This window comes from Crassostrea angulata, chromosome 10 (assembly GCF_025612915.1).
Source record: "Crassostrea angulata isolate pt1a10 chromosome 10, ASM2561291v2, whole genome shotgun sequence".
In the NCBI taxonomy this organism is placed as follows: domain Eukaryota; kingdom Metazoa; phylum Mollusca; class Bivalvia; order Ostreida; family Ostreidae; genus Magallana; species Magallana angulata.
The window spans coordinates 29,810,822-29,834,389 of NC_069120.1; the positions used below are offsets into that span (position 1 = coordinate 29,810,822).

Genomic DNA, 23,568 nt, shown 5'->3' on the forward strand with positions numbered 1-23,568 from the left:
AAATTGTCTCTTTTGATAAAAGGATAGTTTGAATGAAATCATAACAAGATAAGTGTATTTTTTCGAAGAACCATGAAGGAACTGGAAGTGAATAACTATAAATGCATATAATGAAACTATGTGTTATCTATGTCAACTTTCAACCAAGTAACAGATCGATAGCGTGGAAAAAAAACTCCATAGAATTTAAATGCTTCAATAAAGGCCAAAAGTTTGTCTTCATTTAACGTTTATTCACATATGGTCACAGTTAAAATCTATAATATGATTTGAACATATTTTATAATACAAATATATATATATATATATATATATATATATATATATATATATATATATATATATATATATATATATATATATATATATATATATATATATATATATATATATATAACACATGCATATACAAATGGTTATGACACAAGTTATAACAACTTGCGAGGTCTTCATTAATTACAATTTATCAAAGGAAGGAATATCTCTGACTTATTTGTTTTCTTGGCCCTTTTTTCCTGTATTACATTAAGGACTTTGGAAGATTGGTGTCCGAATTAAGATTGTCACAGAGCCAACAGGAGCAACCGCAATCGAAGCTGTAATGAGTAAACACAGAGAATCAAGCAGGAACATTTAAAGTCGTGACTAACAGTGTAAATATCTTAACTTTATTCTTCAAAAGGGTATACGTAAATTGATTCACGGTTAATCAGTGGCCAGTGGGAACTTTTAGGTTCACCTGCCCACGAATCGCGAAAACCCAGGGACAGAAAGAGTTACGATTACTGTATATATGCACTAAAGACCCATAGTGATCAACTTTTGACAAAGGGGGATGGGGCACAAGCAAACTAAAAAATAAGAAAAACGCGGCTATCTGTAGCAAGTCGTATATATATACCTTGATGAAAGAACTGGTGGAAATTTTCCTTGTAAAAAAATAGGAACGGTAAAAGGATTCTTCATTTCCACACAGGTGGTCAAAGAGTAGGGGCCTATATAAATCAAACTCATATAATTGTGGTCGGAGATTGGCGGGGTGGGGGATGGGTGGAGTAGCGTGCATGAGGAGCCACAACGGTAAAGAGGCAAGGTAACTCTCTGCAACCTGTTCCTCATCCCTTATCAATGTATGATACCGGTCTGCATTTTATGAAGAAACTTAACCGATTTTAATCGGAAGACGTTAACTTCTAAAATTGATTCTCGTTGCCATTAGCAAGATCATCATGTTTATAAATCACGGAAAATAGTTTAATTAAAACACGTCGATGTTTTAAAAGCATTGTTTGCGGGTTTTTAAAGTGTATATCTCCAAACGGGTGTCAGTTTTTTTATGTGACAACTGAGATTGTTGCAATAGCAATACAGCTGAGCCACCCAGTGCGCTATGCCAATTATATACGACGATCTAAACACAGGACAGAGATAGGGAAAACCAAATCACAGAGCTCTGTACCTTGCATTGAAATGTTACCGCAGGAAGTCTAAATGACAGGGACATAAAAGTGGGGTTTTTTTTTATTGGATGATGGGGGAAAATTGCACTCTCAGGACATTTTAATGTAAAGTAAAAAACAAACAAACAATAAATTGCACATCTTAGCTATGTAATACGTAATGCGCAGAGAAAAGTTAGGCTTGAAAACAACCGTAGAACACGTTTAATTCGTGGAGACGAAAATTCGTGGATTGCTATTTAATTTATAGTTGGCGACGATTTTGTAAATTCAAAAATTATGCTCACGTGTAAGCTATAAAGACCTTGTTTCATAATTTGTCGGAGAGATCCATTCGTGGGTGAAGGGTACCCACGAAATCATACAACGAATTCTAATGTTTCCATAGTATAGCTAAACATCCTGCGAATAACCAGTATAACTATTTCTATATCGAACTTTAATGATATGGTGAGATCTTGACAATGGGGTTATACAACTGACAAGTTCATCAAAGTATTGGATGAATAAGGTCATTTGACAAAATACTTCTGAGCCGAGAATCAGTTTCAACTGAAGAGACTGCAATTATTTACTGCAAAATATTGATTTGATTGGAAAGGCTGGTTTGAACATATTTTATTGCATGTATATATAAAATACAAAGGGTTCGAACACAAGTTCTTGCAACTTACTAGGTTCTCACCCTTAGAAAGGCTACCGAAAGAAGACGTGCAGAAAACAACTGCAAGGCAAATACGTGCTACACTGAAGTTGTCGATTAAACAAATATATACGACAAAAGGAATCAGTCCTCTATAGAAAACAGGGTTTAATTACTGAAATAACCAAAATTAGCAACCCTTATTTTATATGATTTTCAAATGTAATTTTAAATTAGTTATACTGAAACAAAACAAAATTAATGATTTCAATAGCGTACCGATTATCTGTATTTTGGTCTTAATGCATGCATTTGTTATGGGGTGGCCTCACATTGTTTGCCATCACAGACACTAAACAATTGCCGACATTGCAGAATTGTTACACAGATATTCTTACAGATAACGTCGTAAGAATTTTGAATGAATAACCATTTCAAAGACTTCCCTGCTTAGAACCATTTATATGTATAGACCCGTTAACTCATCAATAGCGATTCAAAGCCCCCTTGTTTTTTTGACATTGATTTTTCGTTTGAAACAACGACACTATTATATCATTTGATAAGCAGTGATTATAGAATATTGACACATTCTGTTATTTCTGTATCGGCCAGATCTCTCTGTATCGATATTTTGTCGGGTTTTACCTTGCATCGTTGAAATGTCTGGCAGATTCTGGTTTGATAGTCGTCATTTCGTAGTCTATGTAAGACGACCCCGACAGACTGACACTTGCGTCGTCTTCTATCCCATAAACCCACTCGTCATCTTCGTTGTCTTGGCAACACCAACAACAGATGTTTTTCTTTCGACGTTCCCGCTGGTAGATGACAATTGAAAGACACAAAAGTAAACCCCCAAAAAGTATAAAAAATGCGCCGCTGGCGACCAATACCTCCGTGGATAGAGTGTCAAAAATCAGAATCTTCTTCAGTCCGAATATGAGCAGGAAAGTCCCAATAGTCGCAGTGCAGATGGCCAGTAATGCCAGAAAGCCATACACCTCCTTTGAAAGACATCGGAGGGTTCTCCTGCTAAGCCTATTTGAAGATCTTTTCGTAGGAATTGTTGGATATTTCATATCAGAAACACAAACTTCAAATTTTGTGTTTGTTCATCGTCGATATACTTGCACATTGCTTACATGTATATGTGTTTATAGGTGTTTTTATATATATGGCTTAATGTAGAGAAGAAAAGAAATATGGAGAACATCTGTTGCTCTATATTTCCACAACATCAATAAATGAGCAAGCTCTACTGTTATACAGTGTTATCATTGTTTACTTTACAATTGTATATACCTATGATATTGGGGAAAAGGAACACACTTTTTTTGTTATTTTAAAGAAGAAAAAAAACCCTTGTTAATTTTAAGAACCGCATGTAACATGTGAAAACATGTGAAAAAAATATGATAATTCTGACTAGCCATTGCAAAATCAAGAACATTATTAAGAGGAAATGCACAATCTCCGCAGCTGGGAATGCATGTAATAGGCTTTCATAGAATTATTCCTTTGCCAACATGACATACATTCCATGGAATTGCCGACACGACATATAGGGAAGCATTACAAACGCAGAACTCTGGGAGTGACAAGATGGCACTCACTGACTGACTTCAAGACTGCCGACATGGCATTCACATACATGTAATTGACATTTGGACTGCCGACATGACATTTACTATTTGACATTTGGATTGCTGATATGGCATTCACTAACTGACATTTGGATGGGCTATAAGGTATTCACATAATTGAAATTTGGATTGCCGACATGGCATTAGATTTTGGACACAGAGCACAAAAAACTCCCACACTACTGCCACGGCCTAAAATGATCATTGATCAAATTGACTGATCAACTTGTTAGCTCTTTGGCAATGTACTTGTTAAACTTTTTGTCGTGTCTTAACTTATGATGGTTCGAAGATAATTGACAATTCCTTATTTGTAGTCGGTTATTTAAACGGAAGAGAGATCAAAGGATATATTAGGAACGTATTTTTGGTTGGAATCACCAGGCATATACTTCATACTCATTTGTAATTAACAATGCCTCATAATGCGTCATATTAAACCGAGTTTTTTTAAATTTTGAAAAACTTCCAAGTGTCCCAAATTCTGACGTGATATTAATTAGTTTTTCGTGTATTGCCAATATATACATGCAAGGAAGGTAATGTTTTATTTGCATCCAGTAAGTATGATTTCTAACGGAAATTGCAATTTAAAGCTCATTTACCGAGACTTATTGTAAATGCATATAGCTCTATAGAAACTGACAGGACTGAAATCTACACGTCCCGTTTATCGATTGATACCTACAGCGACTGAAACTAACAGGACTGAAATCTACACGCCCCATCTATCGATTGGTCGAATCCTATACAGCTGGTGACCTAAGAAAAATCACGGAATGCACGAACTTATCTTAATGTTGGATTCAAATTCCCATAGGAGACGACTTCGCTGTTTCCAATAGCCAACGTGTATAGAGATGTACATTTACAGTTATCTAGTTAATAAAACTTACTTTTTACACTCAAGATGTAAATATAAGCAATATAATTCTTTCTTTGATGATTCATGGGGGGTTATGAAAGTAGCGATCATTGCAGAAACAAATTGTACAACCCGCAAACGCGACAGGACTCAAAATCCACGATCCAGTTATTACCAAATTCTTGACTGGTCGAAACCTTCAGCAAGCTATAAAAAATCACGGACTGTTCAAAATAATCATGACAATATCAGAGCCAAATTCCCACATAAGAACAATTGACTTTTTCTTCTATCCAACGAACTGATGTACGTTAACTTGACATTTCCTAACATTCTATGATTAATTCAATAAATTTTAAACAGAAAAAAGTAAATACAAACCTTTGGTGATTTATGCGAACTATGAAGGTAGCGATCATAGCAGAAAAAAAATAAATTACGCGGGTTATGCATCTTTTATGCAATGTCGCCACCTTCATGCCCGCATGAATCCCCATTGAGAGAAAGCATTTTATTGTTTAAATGAAACAAGACGATATACGTTTCTACATGGCTGTTTTGAGAAATTGATATTCTTGTTTTCCTTTTTTATAACTCATTTTCTTCACTTGAGATTTACATTGTTAAATGTAACAATAATTATCAGTAATAAGTTGCCAAGGAAAATAATAATCTGAGGCAATATTTTTCAATTTTATGATTTTGTTTCCTTTAGGTCCATTCTCAACACCAGTCAAGTGTGATATTTTTTGCCATATAAAAGTCAATAAACCCTGATATGTCTTTTATTTATTTTTTTTTTTTTTTTTGGTGTAAACTACTAGTAACTGACATACATATTTCGATATTTGCGTTACATGTACGAACATGAAAAACGACCTTGGTATGTCCATATTTCATAAATAATAAATTAGCTGAGGAGACTGCGCAAAAAAACAATAAAAAACTAATTCATAATTAATAGTACATGTAATAATTTTTCTAGTATAACAGTTCAAGAACAAATGCACCGTATGAAACACGACTATCAAATACACCACGTGTTTGACATAGCTGCAGTTGCCAAATAGGTTACAATCATAAACATCTTCTCGCATGACTGCAGTCTCTTTGATAAAAATCAAGTCGTGCACCGGATCTTAATTATGAAATATTCATTGCACGAAAAATGGAAAAATGAAACGCATTGAGACCCGTGAAAGCTGGGTTATTGATTTCTTCTACGTAAGAATTCCAAAATTAAAAAAAAAAAAATCATGTGCAGGTCGAGTTGATCAAAGAGCAGAACGCCAAACAGATTTGCTTTCAGAAATGTGGCCTATATAACTTTGTGCACATTCTGTTTGTCTTGGCATTAAATAACCAATGGAAAGAGCGATCAGTCCAGGTGATGATGTCTACTTCTTAGTGTGCTCGTAGCAGGGATCATTCTTGAAAAAAAAAAAACCCACCCAAAATACCTTAGTTACATAACATTGACTTCGGGACCTGCAACGGTTATTCGTCCCTTTTCTTTAATTTTTTTAAAAATTGAAACAGGAAGGTGAATAATGGAGTGAAAATTCGATTATCTTTCAGTGTTATCACATAGAATCTAACAAGAAAACCGACATCAGACGGAAATTTACAAAAACTAACTTGTAATTTCATGCTTATCTGATTTAGAGTTTGTCCCCAGAATTTGTTAAATATGCACTCTGACATTGCTTTTTTGATAAGCCTTGCTTCGATCAACCCCAATGGATTCTAAGAACGACAAATCTAATTCAATAGCTGTAACCAACTACGAAGTCAAAGTGTAGTGAATAAATATTAAAACATTACACGAACAGCTAGATTGAACTTTATCCATGATAAAAGTGCACAGTTGTTTACATTAAATTCTAGGAAAGGATGAATATGAGTACACATTATTTTTACATTGTCGTCTATATTTATTATATATCATATTCATTCACACAGACACAAGTATGCATGCATAGCTTTTTGAAGAAAAAAATGTCGCCTTTAACATGCCATGGAAGTATTTTTAAAATTTTCTTTTTGAATGGAACAACTAAGTTTAAACACCCTCATTAAATAAGGAATAATAATCTAAAGTTGTTAAGCTCGAGAGACTTAAAAAGTTCAAGTGAATTTTGGAATTGTAACAGACTGTTTGCTTGATTCATGTACACTATAGGATGTAAAAAAAAAATAGGTAAATAAGTTAGTAGGGAAGTAAGTATATCATTTATCACAGTGAGCTGTGTATATTGTTTACAATGACAAATATACATGTACATATTTTAAATTAATGGCCCCCGGCACTTCTGACGTACATGTATAAGTCAATGTAAACAATAAATGATAACTTTCGATGCATGCGCGAATATAGCATCATGCGTTGTCTTAATGTAAAAGAATGATATACAAACTTTTGCAGTTCGTCATTGAAGAATTACACATGAAAGTTTGAAATAGGTTGCGTAGAGTTACTGAAATAAGTAATATTTATACAGCAGATTTTACAGATACGATCAGTTATAGGATCACTCACTCCGAAACCGTCCGGTCTCATATGATCTTATTGATTTTATTGATCTTATATGTTCAGGAAATGTTAAAAAATTTTCTCATAAATTGCAAAAAATGCTTTGGTTGCAAATAATATATGTTTGAGCGTAAAATTTTTCTCAATATCCTTCTATAAAGGCGATCTAATTAAATTTAAATTAGAGGAGACGGTGAACTTGCATGCAGCTGTCCTGAAGAAGGACAACGCAAATTCAAACTGCAGCATTTGTGTTTCGAGAACAGAAAGTGGCGACAACAATCTGTGTTTGATATATAAAATTTGTAAATACTTATCAATGACCCCCTAAAAAAAATGGATATATAACTCGTAAACCTGTAAAGGTCTTTGGCCTTTGGCAATGATAATTATATAATGTACACTTAAATATTACTAGTATACTAATATTTTAGATTATGTTAAAGCACAGTGTACACAGTGCATTGAGAAAAAATAACGCATTCATAAAATTACTGACTGATGCCAAATACACGTAATATTAAAAAAAAAGATATGTTGACTTATAGAAGAGTGTATATATTAACTCTCCTTAAAGTGCGCGATTATTCGATTTCAACGTACTCTTATGTAAGCATTAAACACATAAAAAATAGAAAACACACTGTAGATTATCCATACATTTCAATCCTAATTGGCTGCTGCATTATATACAGAGCATCTTAGGCTGCGCAGTATTTGTTTTCACTCGAGGAGATAAATAGACAGTGCTTAGAGAAGTGCATATTTAATGTACTGGTCTAAAGAAGGTTTTTTTTCTTCATGTAAACAATCATTATATTATATTTATATCTACCGAGTATGACTCCCTCTGTTTCTTACGGAAACATAGTTAATTCATTGCTCTGTAGAACAGCTGTAGAAACTGTCGGGATTAAAATCTACACGCCCCGTTTATCTACTTGTCGAAAATCGGAACATCGCTCGGCCTTTTCCGTCTTGAGTCAAGTTAACGGCGAAGGCCGAGGGATGTTCCGATTGCTACAGTGACCCCAACAAATTACGGACTGCACTAAATAATCATAATGATGTCAGACTCAAATTCCCATCGCAACTTCTTAGGCCTTTCCGGCAGGCTCGGAAAAACACCTCGAATGTATTATAAAGGCGTCCATTACAACCCTCCTTTTTATTTGATATATTTACATTTTCAACTGTCTTTGTCTGTGATAACATTAATTACGAATCAATTTAGAACCCTAAAACCCAATAACTTCATAAAACATGAGTGACATAAAATGGGCGTGTCTTATAGCATAGACGAAAAACGGCATTGGCTGTGCCGCGTAGTAATACACAGCATGTGCAACATAAAAAATAGTGCTTTAAAAATAACGCTGTTTTAAAGAGTACAAATTGGAAATAATATAAATATAAGTAATAAGGAATCATTCTTTGAATATTATGAGGTGATAATTTCGGTCGGAGCGTGGTCAAATCTATCATAAAGCCATTCGGGATTTCTTGGATTTGACCACGCCCCGGCCGAAATTTTCACCTCAAAGAATGATTCCTTATTCCTTAAATAAATACAACATATTCACGATCGTTTGAGATGTGAGCTACACATCATTAAAATCGATGATACCCTAAAATATACCACAGAAGCGACATACAAAGCTGTCTAGTCGATACTTCTTTTAATGGGAAGCGACTCCATTTTGTATAAAATTCTTACCTCCGGTTGTACTTATACATTCGAGGTGTTGTTTTTCCGACTTCTGCCGGAAAGGCCCGAGAAGTTGCGATTGTATATATACCCTTATGTACATTATGTACAGTCATGTACATCATACTTTTATGTACATGTACATCTGGTAGAATACTTTTCTCCTATATAGGAACTGTACTCGGGAGGGAGGGCGAAAATATTTTATCTTTGACTGAGTTTTTATATATGAATTCAAACCTCCACAATGATTAAAAATGCAACAATTATGTAAAATATATATCAAATCACTAGACCCCTTCTAAAAATATACATGTAGTTTTATATTTTTGGGAAGTTTATAATTCCTTATATCGTAACATTTGTTCATAGACAGCCATTTCAAAGAGACATGGAAAATGATGAGTTTGATGTGCGTAAAACAAAGCCTTTTTTTAAAAACAATGTTTCATTTCACCTGTTGTCAAGGGGAATTTTTTTAAATCGACTTTTCTATGAATGTGAGATTGATATATTATTTACATTGTAACATAACAAGTTCAGAAAAAGTTCACCCAAACGCGCCATGCATCGATTCATATTTTGCAATGAAAACGTTCGTGAACACTCTCCCTATATATTAACCCGAATGTGTAGATGTCCTATAAAAATTAAAACATATTAATGATTAACGATCTATCCATTAAAGTCTCTCGCTCTCTCTCTCTCTCTGTTTTTTTTTTTATTGAATGGAAAGAACAACAACTCTAGACAAAAATTGTGCATTAATCTTTGTTTGACTTTTTCGTTTTCCGCTTTTTGCTCGGGGTTCAACGCACTAAGAATATGCTACAAAGTAAAACTCAGGAAGTCTTCTCTATATTGCATTTTTATATCACAAAACATACTTTTCCAGATAATTCTATCAAGTTAATCTTAAATGTCGTTGCATGTTAAAGAACGCCATTTTAAATTTATGCAGCTGTAACATGCATTTCAACTGTTGCCATGGAGATGGTTTGTTCTTTTAACGAATTTTTACGAATGTAAAACTGGCTGTTACTTATTATTCACATGGTAACATGCATACTAAACAGCAATCTATTCGTATAGATCAGCCTGATTCGTTCAAAAGGGTCTAATTTTGTCATCATTAGAACCGTTTTAAACGGAGCCTGGACTTTGGGCAGTACGTAACAAACTCCGATTTGACGAAGGCGGGGTCTATTCATGATTAACTGTCCAGTCATTGGCTAATAAATATGAATATACTGAACGCAATGGCACTCGCCCGACTTCACCCAGATATGTATATTTCGCTGAAACATCGTCCATTTCACACAGCAGAGCAGATCTTGGCAAACAACATTCCGGTTTTGAAAGCAGGTCAATATTTTACAGGTTGTTTTGAGGAGTAAACTAGATAGTAACATCCCACAGAAAGTCCAAGCTCTTGTTAAAACGGTTCTAGTTACATGTATAGTTTGCAATTGCCTGTAACTAGTTTTGTGTTTATTCGCAGAGATTAGCAGAGTACAAATTGACAATTCAAAAAAAGTTGTTAATTTCAAACTATAACAACGTCATTGGCGTATAATAAGCTATCTGCTTTTGTTATACTTTCATGTTAAATACTGAAATCTGATTGGTTAAGACGCAGTTAATAATATTTACTATTACCCTCAGCGTTAGCAACGCACTTGGCAACGGGTAACATTAAAAAATGTTACATGCGCGAAAATTATGCGCGTACGGTTCGCTGTAGAATTCAAGTTATTCCTATATAAAAGCAGTAAAATTTTCTTAAAAATTTTAAAAAAGACATTCAGTATAACAAAATAAATAGTGCCTGTTTGGGAGGATAACAGTTGAAATTGACACCCCTCGAAAACCATTGTCAACCTCCGCTTCGCGTCGGTTGACAATGGTTTTCTCGGGGTGTCAATTTCAACTGTTACCCTCCCAAACAGGCACTATTTATATAGTATCACATTACATAGGTAACCAACCTAATCTAACTCTAAGACGTATTGTTAAGTGAGTTTAATGATTACCGGAAGTACGTGTTTGTTTACCTTTTGAATTCGAGTATTTACTTCTTCTTGCAGTGGTAAGTCGCCCTGCAAACTATTTGTTCAAACTAAGTAAAGATGTAAAAATTCTGGAGTCGTTATTGATATTTTGATGCTACATAATTATTTTTTCCCTATTAAAACCTTTCGATGTGCCAATATCAATTGTTTTAAAAACGCCTGATGTTACGATCATGAACAGCTGTTCCAAATTCTTCCCTCTTTGAAAAGTGTCTGGGCAAATAAATTGTCAAGGGGCTAAAGGTTTGGGGGTCGCTCAAATCTTAGATTATATTATCTTTCCCTAGAGTGAGGGTTTTTGCCGAAATGGGAGTTTAAAAGACAACATTGGGTAGGGAATGTGCATAATTAATTTTTGACTGAATTTTGAATATATTTTTTTTAGTTATTAAGCCTAACACATGATTGAAGTGTATCACAAAATATGATACGTCGAAAAATATAATAAGTCTATTGAATCTTTAGAGTCTACTTAATTTGTAAACCAAAAATACCATTTTTTCAGAATTTTATACAATAGCTAATTAATTCAAGTGCTTTTTTGAAATCGTTTGATTTTTTTTAGATGTCCACTAATATAACAAGAGGCCCATGGGCCACATCGCTCACCTGAGGAACAACAGGTATGATAAAGTCAGCTTAATGGAGTCATAATACAATCTGGACAATGTAGATCCTGTATAAATAAAATCCATTTTTCCCCCTTGGAACTCGGATAGCCCTGATTGCTGCCAATATTTACAAGAGCAGACTTTAATCACCGCTCCTGCACATATATAGGGACTCAACGTTACGCAGGCAGGGATGACCGCACACCTACGCAACTCAACAGGTACCAACGTTAACGCAAGCAGAGATAACACAAGCAAGGATGTCCACACACTTGCGCCAACAGCTCAACCTAACGCAGGCACCGCAATCACCACCAATACAAGCAGGTATGACCGCACACTTGTATTAATGCGATACAGGGCAGAAATGACCACACATTCTGTATCGTTGGTTTGAAAGACTCGAAGATTAGATAGACCAGGGATGTTAACACCCTCAATCTCTCCGTACCTGTTCAAGTTTAACCCCAAACAGTCACTCAGCACAAAGCAATAGACACTGTCCCTATATATGTGCCCGCCTAAAATAATTCATAGTATCTAAAAATTGGAAATCAAAAATAAACAAACTAATCCAGCCTAACCCAAAACTACTTATGCAAAACAACTTATATACATTGAATATTTATTATTGTATAAAAATAATCATCACAATAATTGGTTAACAGTGGATGCATTAATTAAAATAATCAAGAATCAATAAATCAAGGGCAATAACCCAAAACAGTAATACAAAAAGATTCTAATGAAAAAATAGCTGCCTGCTTCAATTTTATAGTCATATCACATGTTGAGTATTGCAGTTCTCAAAAAGATCCTTTACAATTGTTTATATATGGGATATTTTGCTACATCAAACTCTGAACCTTCTTGTGAGGACGAGGAATTGTCCTGGAGCCAAAGTCTTAACAATTATAAAGAATCATCTTGCTGATTAGTTTCTGAGAAGATTTTTAAAGATTTACTCTTTATTCCTATGTAAAACTTTAACACCCACCCCCCCATGTGGCCTCACCCTACCGCCAGGGGTCATGATTTTCACAACTTTGAATCTACACTACCTGAGGATGCTTCCCACAAGTTTCAGCTTTCCTGGCTGATTAGTTTCTGAGAAGAAGATTTTTAAAGATTTACTCTATATATTCCTATGTAAAATTTTAACACCCCCCCCCAAATGTGGCCTCACCCTACCCCTAGGGATCATGATTTTCACAACTTTGAATCTACGCTACCTGAGGATGCTTCCACACAAGTTTCAGCTTTCCTGGCTGATTAGTTTCTGAGAAGAAGATTTTTAAAGATTTACTCTATATATTCCTATGTAAAACTTCGACACTCCATTGTGGCCCCAACCTAACCCCAGGGGTCATGATTTTCACAACTTTGAATCTACACTACCTGAGGATGCTTCCACACAAGTTTCAGCTTTCCTGGCTGATTAGTTTCTGAGAAGAAGATTTTTAAAGATTTACTCTATATATTCCTATGTAAAACTTCGACCCCCCCCACTGTGGCCCCACCCTACCCCCAGGGGTCATGATTTTCACAACTTTGAATCTACACTACCTGAGGACGCTTCCACACAAGTTTCAGCTTTTCTGGCTGTTTAGTTTCTGAGAAGAAGATTTTTAAAGATTTACTCTATATATTCCTATGTAAAACTTCGACCCCCCATTGTGGCCCCACCCCACCCCCGGGGGGTCATGAATTTCACAACTTTGAATCTACACTACCTGAGGATGCTTCCACACAAGTTTCAGCTTTCCTGGCTTTCTGGTTCTTGAGAAGAAGATTTTTGAAAATTTCTCGAAATTTTTCATTAATTTCTAATTATCTCCCCTTGAAAACGGGTGTGACCCTTAATGTTCACAACTTTGAATCCCCTTTGCCTAAGGATGATTTGTGCCAAGTTTGGTTGAAATTGGCCTAGTAGTTCTTGAGAAGATGTTGAAAATGTGAAAAGTTTACGGACAGACGGACGGACGGACAGACGGACGGACAGACGGACGGACAGACGGACAGACGGACGACAGACAAAATGTGATCAGAATAGCTCACTTGAGCTTTCAGCTCAGGTGAGCTAAAAACGGTGGATTATTTGCATTAAAGTCGTCTTTAAACTATCATTCTCAATGAAAAACGTGAACCATACAGTATACCTATTTACACAGTTTTCATTTTACTGCACCAACATAAGATATGGTAATGCTTATCTGTAACGTATTTCACGAAGTAGATACAAGTAGACATGCCTATTTATACATCATACATTAGTTACAGAAGGAAGCGATTCTAATGGTTATAATATAATTTTACATATCGATGCTGAAAATATCTCCTACATGCTGGACTAAGACGGACACCTGTGCATTGTTATACTGCCGGAAGTAAACGACCACAAGTATTCGTATGCATAAACACGGAACACGGAAAGCAGTATATGATATACAAAGGAAATATAATGTTAGTTAAAGCTGCTTGGTCCGATTTTATATCAAATTTTATGCACGCTTTTAAACGATGGTTATGCTTAGTATATGTATTATAATAGACATTGCAGCAGTTTTTTCTAGTCAATTTAGCTAAATTCCAATGAAGAAAAATACGAACAAAATTTGCTAACAAACAAACGACATAAAAGGGTACAGTGTTAATTATTTCGCCTCATGTTAAATTTCACCTCTGACGACGAGACGGGTATGGTTGTATTACGACTTTAACTTTAAAGCTAAAGGAATTTCTCTATTTGTAGAGCATTACGCATTATTTTACATCTGGGTACCTTGTTGAAATCAATTGTAAAAATAAATCTGCATTGTTTCCTTTAAACTGTAACGTTATATAGAAAAATATTGTTTTGAAAACAAAATTCGTCTTTTTAAAAAAAAACATTTAATTAGAAAAGACTCCATGTTAGTATGTACAGTAACAAATTAGAAAAAAATAATATCACAGATTTTAATCACTGGATCAAGAATTCTCATTAGTTTTCTGAAAATCACTTTGCTTCATGAAGTCAAAATAAGCCATGAGATTGTAGACTTATTAAGCTTTTGGTTACGCAAAATAAATAATCGTAAACAATACTGAAGCACTCGTGTGCACAAATTTACGTAATGGGGCGGACATACCGCATATAGTTCCTCATTGACGCATTAAAACAACCCGTCCAGTTTGAGATTTGGCAACCACATGCATCTTGACTCTGATTATTCGGTCAATTACAAAGCTAATTAGAGTCAATCGGATGCGGGCTATCCGAATCGGAAAGATTGCGAGTTATGACGTCATCGTCATTGCACGACCCATGTGATGAGGAGCGACACACTGATTGGATAGAATTCGTTTGTTCTTTAGATTCTTGGCGTAGTGAACTTAATGCTTTCTTTTTCCTGCGTCTTTTTCTTTTCTTTCCAGTGTCTGAATTCTCCTCATTCAGTAGACTACGATTTGAAGATATAGCAGATTCCCTGTAATAAAAAAAAAACTCTAATGTAGAAGTATATAAATGAAGTCTGGCATGAAAAAGGTGCATGGCAAATACCATTACCATGAAGAAATCATGGTACAAAGTGTTTCACAAACTAACTTAAATATTTTGAAATCATTTTCTAATTGAGGGGATTCCGTTCAATAAGAGTACATGTGTTTTCATCCGATCAGTCAATAACGTTTTCATATGTACATGCACTCGGTATTTATGCTTTTCCAAAATACCGCATACGTTTTCTGTGTGTCACCCAACAGATTACTGACTTGAACTAACCAGGATATACAACTGTATTCCCAGCTCTTGTTATGGTTATTTGAATCTATTTAGTATGAGTAAAAAATGGAAGTTTCTGGAAATCGAGCCTTATCAAAAAGATTTATTGGGATGCCCATCTTCGAGATAATTCACACCAAATCGATAGTTGATTGATTTTTACCCTCACACATACATTGTAGTTCGCAGATAATTAGCTCATAGCTATAACTAACTGACAAGTACACATATGTAAGTTTTCATTGCATAACAAAACTTGCACGTGAAATAGAACTGTTATAAATGGAACATGCATTTCTCAATGCATCAAACAATAATATGGAAAATTATGTCAAATTGTTTTGATCTAAATAACATGCAGAGGATTATTTCAATCATATCTTTTTGAAAACAAAAAATTGAAAACAAATATAAGAGACGATGTGTACCCCAAAAATGTTTATAAAGTGATCAATAAACTGGTACATTACCCTGAGTTGTTTTCATCCAACAGATGTTCTCTGGCTTTCTGTAATTTTGGCAGCTGGAGTTGACTCTGTGCGTGAGAAACATTGTCTTTAACTTCGTCTCCTCTTTGAATAGTCTCATCTTCCTCCTCCTCTCCTTCCTCCTCCTCCCCTTTACTCCTTCCTCCTTCTTCACTTCTGCGATGGCGTTTACGTTTCTTTTTCTTCTTTCTGGACGCCGATTCTGTTTCTCCAGGATCACTGAGTCGAATTCCTCTTGACACATGCACATCCGGGACTTCGCGATCAGAACTAGGAACTCTGTTACGGGGTACGGGTCCCTTGTCTGTGGTCTCTATCGGTGGTAAGCGGCCTCCACGCGGAGACTGGAAGTATAAGTCATTTGGGGGTAATGCTGATAAACCTTTGCCCGCTGTACTGGGTTGTGCATCGTCTTGCTCTACGCTTCTTCTTCCAGACTGTTTACCTGCCTTCCCTGGTTGTGCAACATCGATAGATTTAATTGTCTCTGTACCTTTCTGAGAGTCTAAAACAGTTTCTTCTGTCTTTGTTGAACTATTCTTTCGCTGTCTCTCAGGTGCGGGGTCGGACCTCCTCAAATTTTCACGCTGAATGCGCTCAATTTCTCTCCTGTAGAAAGAGTCCCCTCTCTCATTCCTGAAAGACTCTCGGGGGGACAGCTGGCGCTCAATGTCAGGGAGTATGATAGGTTTCCAAATGAACTTCAGGATACACCCCGAAAGGATCAAAAGCACGGATATGATTAAAATGATCAGTCCAGTGATGTGTAATGTTCCGTACACAGGGAATGATTTCTCGTCACTGAACGCTACAAGCGTGATAGTTAGTCCAGGGATCGTCAGGGGTATAGCAAAAGTCACCATACACGGCCCCACCAGGCTCTTTATTTGGTCGTTCCAGTATTTGCTTTGTATTGGATCCATGGTTCATGCCGACTGAGGCAATATCACTACACGCCTGATAAAAGTTCCTTCACTTTTTTTGTAAACAGTTCAATTATAAAACGAATCGAGGGAGAGAAAAGGGGGAAAATGTAAACAGTTCAAAATTTAGATCAGAGTATTGACATTTTAACGATACCGGATGCCGGCTGACGACGAGATCCTGATGTAACGTGACCGAGCTAGGAGCTCCACGTTATTTGCAACTTCCAATCCACGACTATACTCCAGAAATCGAATCTTACCGGCGCAGGATCCACGGCTCTGGGTCTGTTTACCTGGACTCCGCTAGAGTACCTTTTAATTATTCATCTCTTGCCCTGTAAATTTGGCCAGGTTATTACTGTACAGGTACATCATCTTCAGATATCACTTCATTTCTAAAAAAAAAAAATCATTAGGATGAAAAATCAACACAGTTAATACGTTTCATTATGTTGGAAACTGCCTTGTTTGCACTCAGTTAAGTTTAGGAAAAACCGATCAAAACATGTCTTGGTTAAAGGTGGGTGGTCTCTCATTCTAGTTCGCGTCATATACGATAAAGTATGTCATTTACAAATATTTGATATACGGACAGAAACAGAAAAAAAATGTGCTTATTTTGGTTGACATTTGTTTATTGTGAAAGAAAAAATTAAACATTACCTGAAAGTCAATCACTATGAGATATTTTGGTTGACATTTTCCCTCTCTGGAGACAGAGACTCCATTTTGTTGTTGTTTTGTGTGGAATCCTTGGACCATGGTCCCTATTTTTAGACCTGCACCGGGCCGACGTTTAAAAAGAAAAGACGAACTAACTTGTTTGATAAAACATCTCGTCACCATGGGGACTTTTTAAGATTCTACGGCAAAACGACACATCTATATCTCTTGGAAATGTCACGAGAGAAATGCTATATATGGAAAAGAGGGAGAGTATGTTTTTTTCTTCTTCCTTTGTAGCTACAAAAAATTAAACAATCAATCGATCGTTTACTATACGTTTACAGGATCGGCTGTTTTCAATGGATGCACTCTAACGGTCTTTACTGCGGGTTCTTCCTTATTTAATACCGTCGCTGCTATGGGACTAGTAGTATTTTTCTTCCTTTTACATCTCTCCAAGACAAGCGGGAAATAGGGACTCGTCATGAATCCGCCAAAGACGAAGAACACGGCGGACAGAGACAGAAAAACCGGACCGATGATCCGGAAGGAAGAGATGGAGTCCGTCGGATCTTTTTCCGTGTATATAACAATTGTTAGTATAATTCCTATCACAAAGAGAGGCTTACAGAAGACGAAGATGATGGAACCTATAGTTTCCAGGGGACGCCGCTCGGTGTAAACTCTCTCAGAATTGTTTTTGTTTCGATTCCAGCGTTCCAAAAATCCCATTTTCGTTAAGTCTGCAAAATATAAATGCATCAAATACACGGTCAATAAATTAACAATACAGATATTAAGTCATGTAATTTGATTTTTTTTTTCTCTGTGGCAGAAAGTGCCATGAAATTTAACAAAATATGGCATATGAAACACGGTCAATCAGGCAGATCATGCGTTATAAAAAATGTTGCATGCTTAGGCGGAATTGCGGCAAAAATCTAAGAAACTTAGAATTCGATGGATTACTTGTACAAGTAAATCTTTTAAATCATTTTTATGATGATTTTTCAAACACATTAGCTAAGTCATAGGAGGAAAATACTCTTTATTCAATATATAACTAAAGTAATACGATCCTAGCAGAATGCGCCGTGAGAAAACATACAAACGTAATTGTTATACTTTCATGTTAAATACTGAAATCTGATTGGTTAAGACGCAGTTAATAATATTTACTATTACCCTCAGCGTTAGCAACGCACTTGGCAACGGGTAACATAAAAAAATGTTACATGCGCGAAAATTATGCGCGTACGGTTCGCTGTAGAATTCACGTTATTCCTATATAAAAGCAGTAAAAAAATTTTTAAAATTTTAAAAAAGACATTCAGTATAACAAAATAAATAGTGCCTGTTTGGGAGGATAACAGTTGAAATTGACACCCCTCGAAAACCATTGTCAACCTCCGCTTCGCGTCGGTTGACAATGGTTTTCTCGGGGTGTCAATTTCAACTGTTACCCTCCCAAACAGGCACTATTTATATAAGAACATCTGTTCCGCTTTAATTCCTTTGGAAAAATTGATATCATTAATTGTAAATATATATATGTATATTAAGAGAAAGGGGTGCCCTTTGCATTCAATTTTAAGACTTTTTGAGGTATTTATCAATCTTTAATTTACTAGATGGGTAGTTACATGTACAAATGTAAATATTTAATTCAGAGTCCTTTTGTCTAGGTACGGAGGTCCATCATAGTATGCAAGTAAAACAGTATAATCGCCAATCTAAGTATCAAGTTACATGACATAATTTCTGATTTATCCTGACATTTATTCTAAACATTTAAATGACCAAGACAATGTTATTGAAAACTTTAATTATTTATTTACTTGTTTATGTTATTAATTAACCAACAACGATTTTAGCATTGTCTTTTAAGATTTAATCTGCTTTTTACAAAATCACCATGTTTAAAATGAAGTAAATAGTATCAATATACAAGTTATATCTACTATGTCATTTTACATGTACTTTCTCAAAGTCAACAAATATTTTTTTCGTCAGTGCAAAGAGGGCCCTTTCGTGTTGTGCGAAATTTATTCACTTCGGTGTATAACATTACAAAGTTATGATGGAGGGCCCTTTTGTGCTACGAGTTATTCATTCACTGGTAGGCGTGTATAATATTTATACATTACAAAGTTATGAAACAATTAACGGAAATTCTTTCAGCTGACGATACATTCATATAAATCACAAGAACATGTGATCAAAACACGTGTACACAACAATACAACCATGAAACAAACAATAATACAATTCAAATTTCAAATCTTCATGAAACAATTCGATTGGATGAGTCGTCCTTGCATGCTTACTAATCATATATAATAAAATTGGTGAATTTTGAAAGCGTCATAAAACATTGCGACTTTCAAACAGGGTTTTATGTCTATTGATAAATTACTAGCACATAATGATACGGGTTTGTGAAGTCCTCCTGACCATAGCTTATAGTGATTTGCTGACTCATGACAAGATTATAAAGGTATTCTACATTAAATATTTATTCCTCATGTTTCGATCGAAATGAAATTATACCATGTAGATCTTAGGTTTCATTTGATAATTTAATGCAAATTCACGTAAATGAAATCATCGCTGTCGGAATCGGGAGGGGGGGGGGGGGGGGCTGGGACTTTGCGCCTTCCCCCACTTTTTTCCAAATTTGAACGTGACCATAACTTCTGACGCCACTGAATGAATCATAAAGCTCCTTTTTTTAGAAAACACTATGTTTATTTATCACAAAATCATTTCAGTAGCATATAAATTCGTCGCTTCAAATCTTCCTTAATTTTTATTTTCCAGGTCTGGACTGTCTTTTTCAAATTTTGAGTGATCGTGATTTCGCATTTTTTGGGTTAATTTGCAGGTAAAAATATACTGAAATGAAGGTTACATAAATAACTTTACCAACCCTTGGGTAATACACTTGTTGTTTAATCATTACAGAATTGAAATTCAAATAGAAATACTTTGTACCTCCAATTTTGCATTTCTTTTTCAAACAAAACTAAATTTTCGTCTTGTTAATTACTTATGGCAAAAATCACAATGTAACTCTCCACTTACCGCTAAACCATGCTTATTTTAATCGATTTGAACCTGGTTTTGAATTAGACAGAATAAAATAAATCGATATATACTTTAAGAAGAACAAACCTTAAACTATAATGATTCCCGATAATAATCTTTTTAATGGACAGATGGAAAAAAAATCTTGAGAACGATTATATACAATCAATCTTTTATCTTTAAATACTGTCTTAATAACAACGAAATATACCCATTTATTGATTTTTGTTCGTTGCGAAACGGGCGTTTTTACCATTCCAATACCAAACATAAATACTACCATTTAGACAACATTGGATTCAAAACGAATTCCGACAACAATGCAAAAGGCAAGCTTTCTGTACAGGAAAATCACACCTGAAGCAGTTTGACAGTTGTAACTAAGTGATTGTTTGAATGATTTACATACCTGTAGGCTCGTGGTAATAGATTAGACCAGCGATGTGTGCACGAGATATATTCCTGTTTACAATTGTTTTATCGATTCCGGGGTAGAGGAAGCATCAATTTCGAAGCACCGATGGATGTTGAAATCTGGCGGGAAATGCTGCAACAGATAACGATTTATTCGTCTGCTACATACCGTTTCTAGTTCGTTTTTTATGTTCATATCTCAACTCTTGAAGGGTATTTCATCTAAATTCACGATATTTTAAATTTTGAAATGCATTGAACCTGGAGAGAGAGAGAGAGAGAGAGAGAGAGAGAGAGAGAGAGAGAGAGTTCCTTCAACATACCCCTTATAATAGATATAAAAACAACCCCAAGGAATAACAATAACAATGACGCTATGCGCATCAATGCATGTAACATGTGCATTCCTATTGCTTTTACTCTTGATGCAAACACGCATGAAATAGTAATTCAACATGATGCCATGATAATATGATGTAGTATGACATACTGGGGGTATGCCCTTAATTTATATGGTTGGAAAAGTAATAATGCATGCAAGATTACCGACAACTATAACACAATTCACATGTACTACTGCAGTTTTTACACAACAGCACCTTTTCAAATTTTACTTTATTTCATATAAAGCAATAACATGTACAATACACGACTTTTGTCAAAACTAATATGTTTTTAATTAAAATACTTTTCAAAATACAATTTTTCCATGACAAATGTTTCATCTAATATATTAAAATATGCAGTTTACTAAAACATACCACGGGCAAATTCACAACTATAACTGCAACAAGGGTAGATCTTTACAATAAATAGATGCAATAGAAAATTACCAAAAGTTCACAATACATGTAACATATTCTATTCACTACATTATGCAAGTTCACTTCTTTTGTTCATGAAATTCATTTATTTCCTAACCACAAGTTTTTTATTGATAAACTTTACTGAACGATAAAAAAAAAAATAAAAGCTCATTCTGTGCTCGTGATAACACCACACAAAAGTAAACAAAAAACGTGCGTCGGCCGGGAATTGAACCCGGATCGACTGCTTGGAAGGCAACCATGCTGACCATTACACCACCGACGCTTGAGAACACGTGAACAAATTTTGCTATGTAATTAAAAGATTTGAGCCATTAATGACTTGTGTAATTTCTTTTCTTTTTTATTGTAATACTAACAGTCACAGGAGATATATAGTGTAATTATTCAGAGAGAGAGAGAGAGGAGCATTCATACCTATCTATAAGAAACGTTTCATCAGGCTAATCAGTTGTTTATACGTTAAATGATTACGATGATACAAAAAAGAATATGGGGCCTATACACGATTAAAAAGATGCATTAAATTTCACAATGTAACATAAAAGATCCCTTTTTAGTTTTAGGGTTTGTAAACACATTTTTTTCATTGTTCTAAGCAACTAACTATCTATATGACGTGGCATAAACAAGAGTTATCGAACATTATGTCAAACATGCGCCCTTAATCTGTTGAGAAAAAAAAAGCATATATAGAGTTAATAACCAATTATTTCCCGAGATAATAAATATATCATTAAAACAATAATTTAAATTATAAAGTATTTTATATTTCATAAACTTGCAAACTCATGAATACTTATCACATAAGTTTAAAAAACAAAAACAAAACCAATACATTAAAATTATTTCCACTCACACTCTATGTTCTACCGTTCATTATAAAAGCTAATACTGCCATTAACAAATCATACTTACCTGGTGCAGGGGATACCATGATCAGCAAGGTGGTTCCCCCAGATCGAGGCCTTACCATTGCACTCCGGTTTGGCTGAAGTCTGCGATAACCCCAAATGCGGGTTACTCGGGCACGTAATTTTTTAGTGTGGGGGTCTGCGTTCGCGCTAACCCCTGGTCAAAACTAATATAAGACACAACAACTAATCTTTCCCTGCACGCATTACTATCGGTATGTCTTTATAGTCATCACGTTTCCCTTCATATAATGTTAGTCGTATTTATTTTACTAAAATTCATCAAGGTTTCTGAAAAATTATCAAAGAACCCATTAAATTTACAAAACTGGATATAAAATACATATTATGCAGTATCAAATACTTCATATCATAAATACACCGATGGAAAATTGCGACGATTTAAATGCCAAAAAAGACATACACCCATATGGAAATTATGTTTGAGTTTAAAAATATTTTATTTACAGTAGTTATAAAATGCAGTTTTTTATTTATTTATAAAGTCAATTGACATATCATATACATGGACAAAGTGCATAAAAAGAGACAGCTTTCAGATTAGCAAATTGTGCTGAGCTAATGAACAGTGGTTCATGTAGGCGTAAAGGTTAGCAAATAGTTACCGAAAATCAAAGTACTGAAGTACTGACGGGAGTTGATTTTTTGATTTTATCGATTATCATTTATTTTAGAATCAACGATACGTTGTTATTTTGCATGACAAGTAGTTTCTTAATATTTATGTCTCTGCTTATACATGTATGTATTTGAATTACGCACATTTTTATAATATGAATACTCGGACTTTTCCGAAAAGAATTTCGATAAAACCCATATGAATCATGTCGTGTAATATTACTAATACCAAGATACATGTATGTATCAGTAATCGAAATATTTCTGAAAAATTGTATGGATCCAAGCAATACTGGACTCTAG

General features: G+C 34.9%; 2 protein-coding genes and 2 non-coding genes across 4 annotated transcripts; 1 reads left to right on the forward strand and 3 right to left on the reverse strand.

Annotated features, from left to right (window-relative positions):
* Nucleotides 1–385: 385 nt before the first annotated feature.
* On the reverse strand, nt 386–3,341 carry LOC128167653 (uncharacterized). The gene is made up of 2 exons (XM_052833492.1): nt 2,752–3,341; nt 386–596 (listed from the first exon to the last, which is right to left on the reverse strand). The coding sequence occupies exons 1-2, from the start codon at nt 3,183–3,185 to the stop codon at nt 521–523; spliced, it is 510 nt and encodes a 169-aa protein (XP_052689452.1). The 5' UTR covers nt 3,186–3,341; the 3' UTR covers nt 386–520.
* An 11,066-nt stretch (nt 3,342–14,407) lies between these two features.
* LOC128167654 (uncharacterized) lies at nt 14,408–17,508 on the reverse strand. Its single transcript, XM_052833493.1, has 3 exons — nt 17,382–17,508; nt 15,775–17,113; nt 14,408–15,008 (listed from the first exon to the last, which is right to left on the reverse strand). Exons 2-3 carry the CDS (start codon nt 16,713–16,715, stop codon nt 14,768–14,770), a joined length of 1,182 nt encoding a protein of 393 aa, XP_052689453.1. The 5' UTR covers nt 16,716–17,113; nt 17,382–17,508; the 3' UTR covers nt 14,408–14,767.
* Nucleotides 17,509–21,905: 4,397 nt separating this feature from the next.
* Nucleotides 21,906–21,977, reverse strand: Trnag-ucc (transfer RNA glycine (anticodon UCC)). Its single transcript has one exon. It is a non-coding gene; the product is annotated as a tRNA-Gly (tRNA).
* Nucleotides 21,978–22,622: 645 nt separating this feature from the next.
* LOC128168393 (U1 spliceosomal RNA) lies at nt 22,623–22,786 on the forward strand. The gene has a single exon (XR_008241334.1). It is a non-coding gene; the product is annotated as a U1 spliceosomal RNA (small nuclear RNA).
* Nucleotides 22,787–23,568: the final 782 nt, after the last annotated feature.

Excerpts from the sequence above, each read along its gene's own strand:
- LOC128167654 (XM_052833493.1), bottom strand. The coding sequence starts at position 16,715 with ATGGATCCAATACAAAGCAAATACTGGAACGACCAAATAAAGAGCCTG. Across the intron at positions 15,009-15,774 it reads TTGGATGAAAACAACTCAGG|GGAATCTGCTATATCTTCAA; the intron begins GTAATGTACCAG and ends TTTTTATTACAG.
- LOC128167653 (XM_052833492.1), bottom strand. The coding sequence starts at position 3,185 with ATGAAATATCCAACAATTCCTACGAAAAGATCTTCAAATAGGCTTAGC. Across the intron at positions 597-2,751 it reads AGACATTTCAACGATGCAAG|CTTCGATTGCGGTTGCTCCT; the intron begins GTAAAACCCGAC and ends TACTCATTACAG.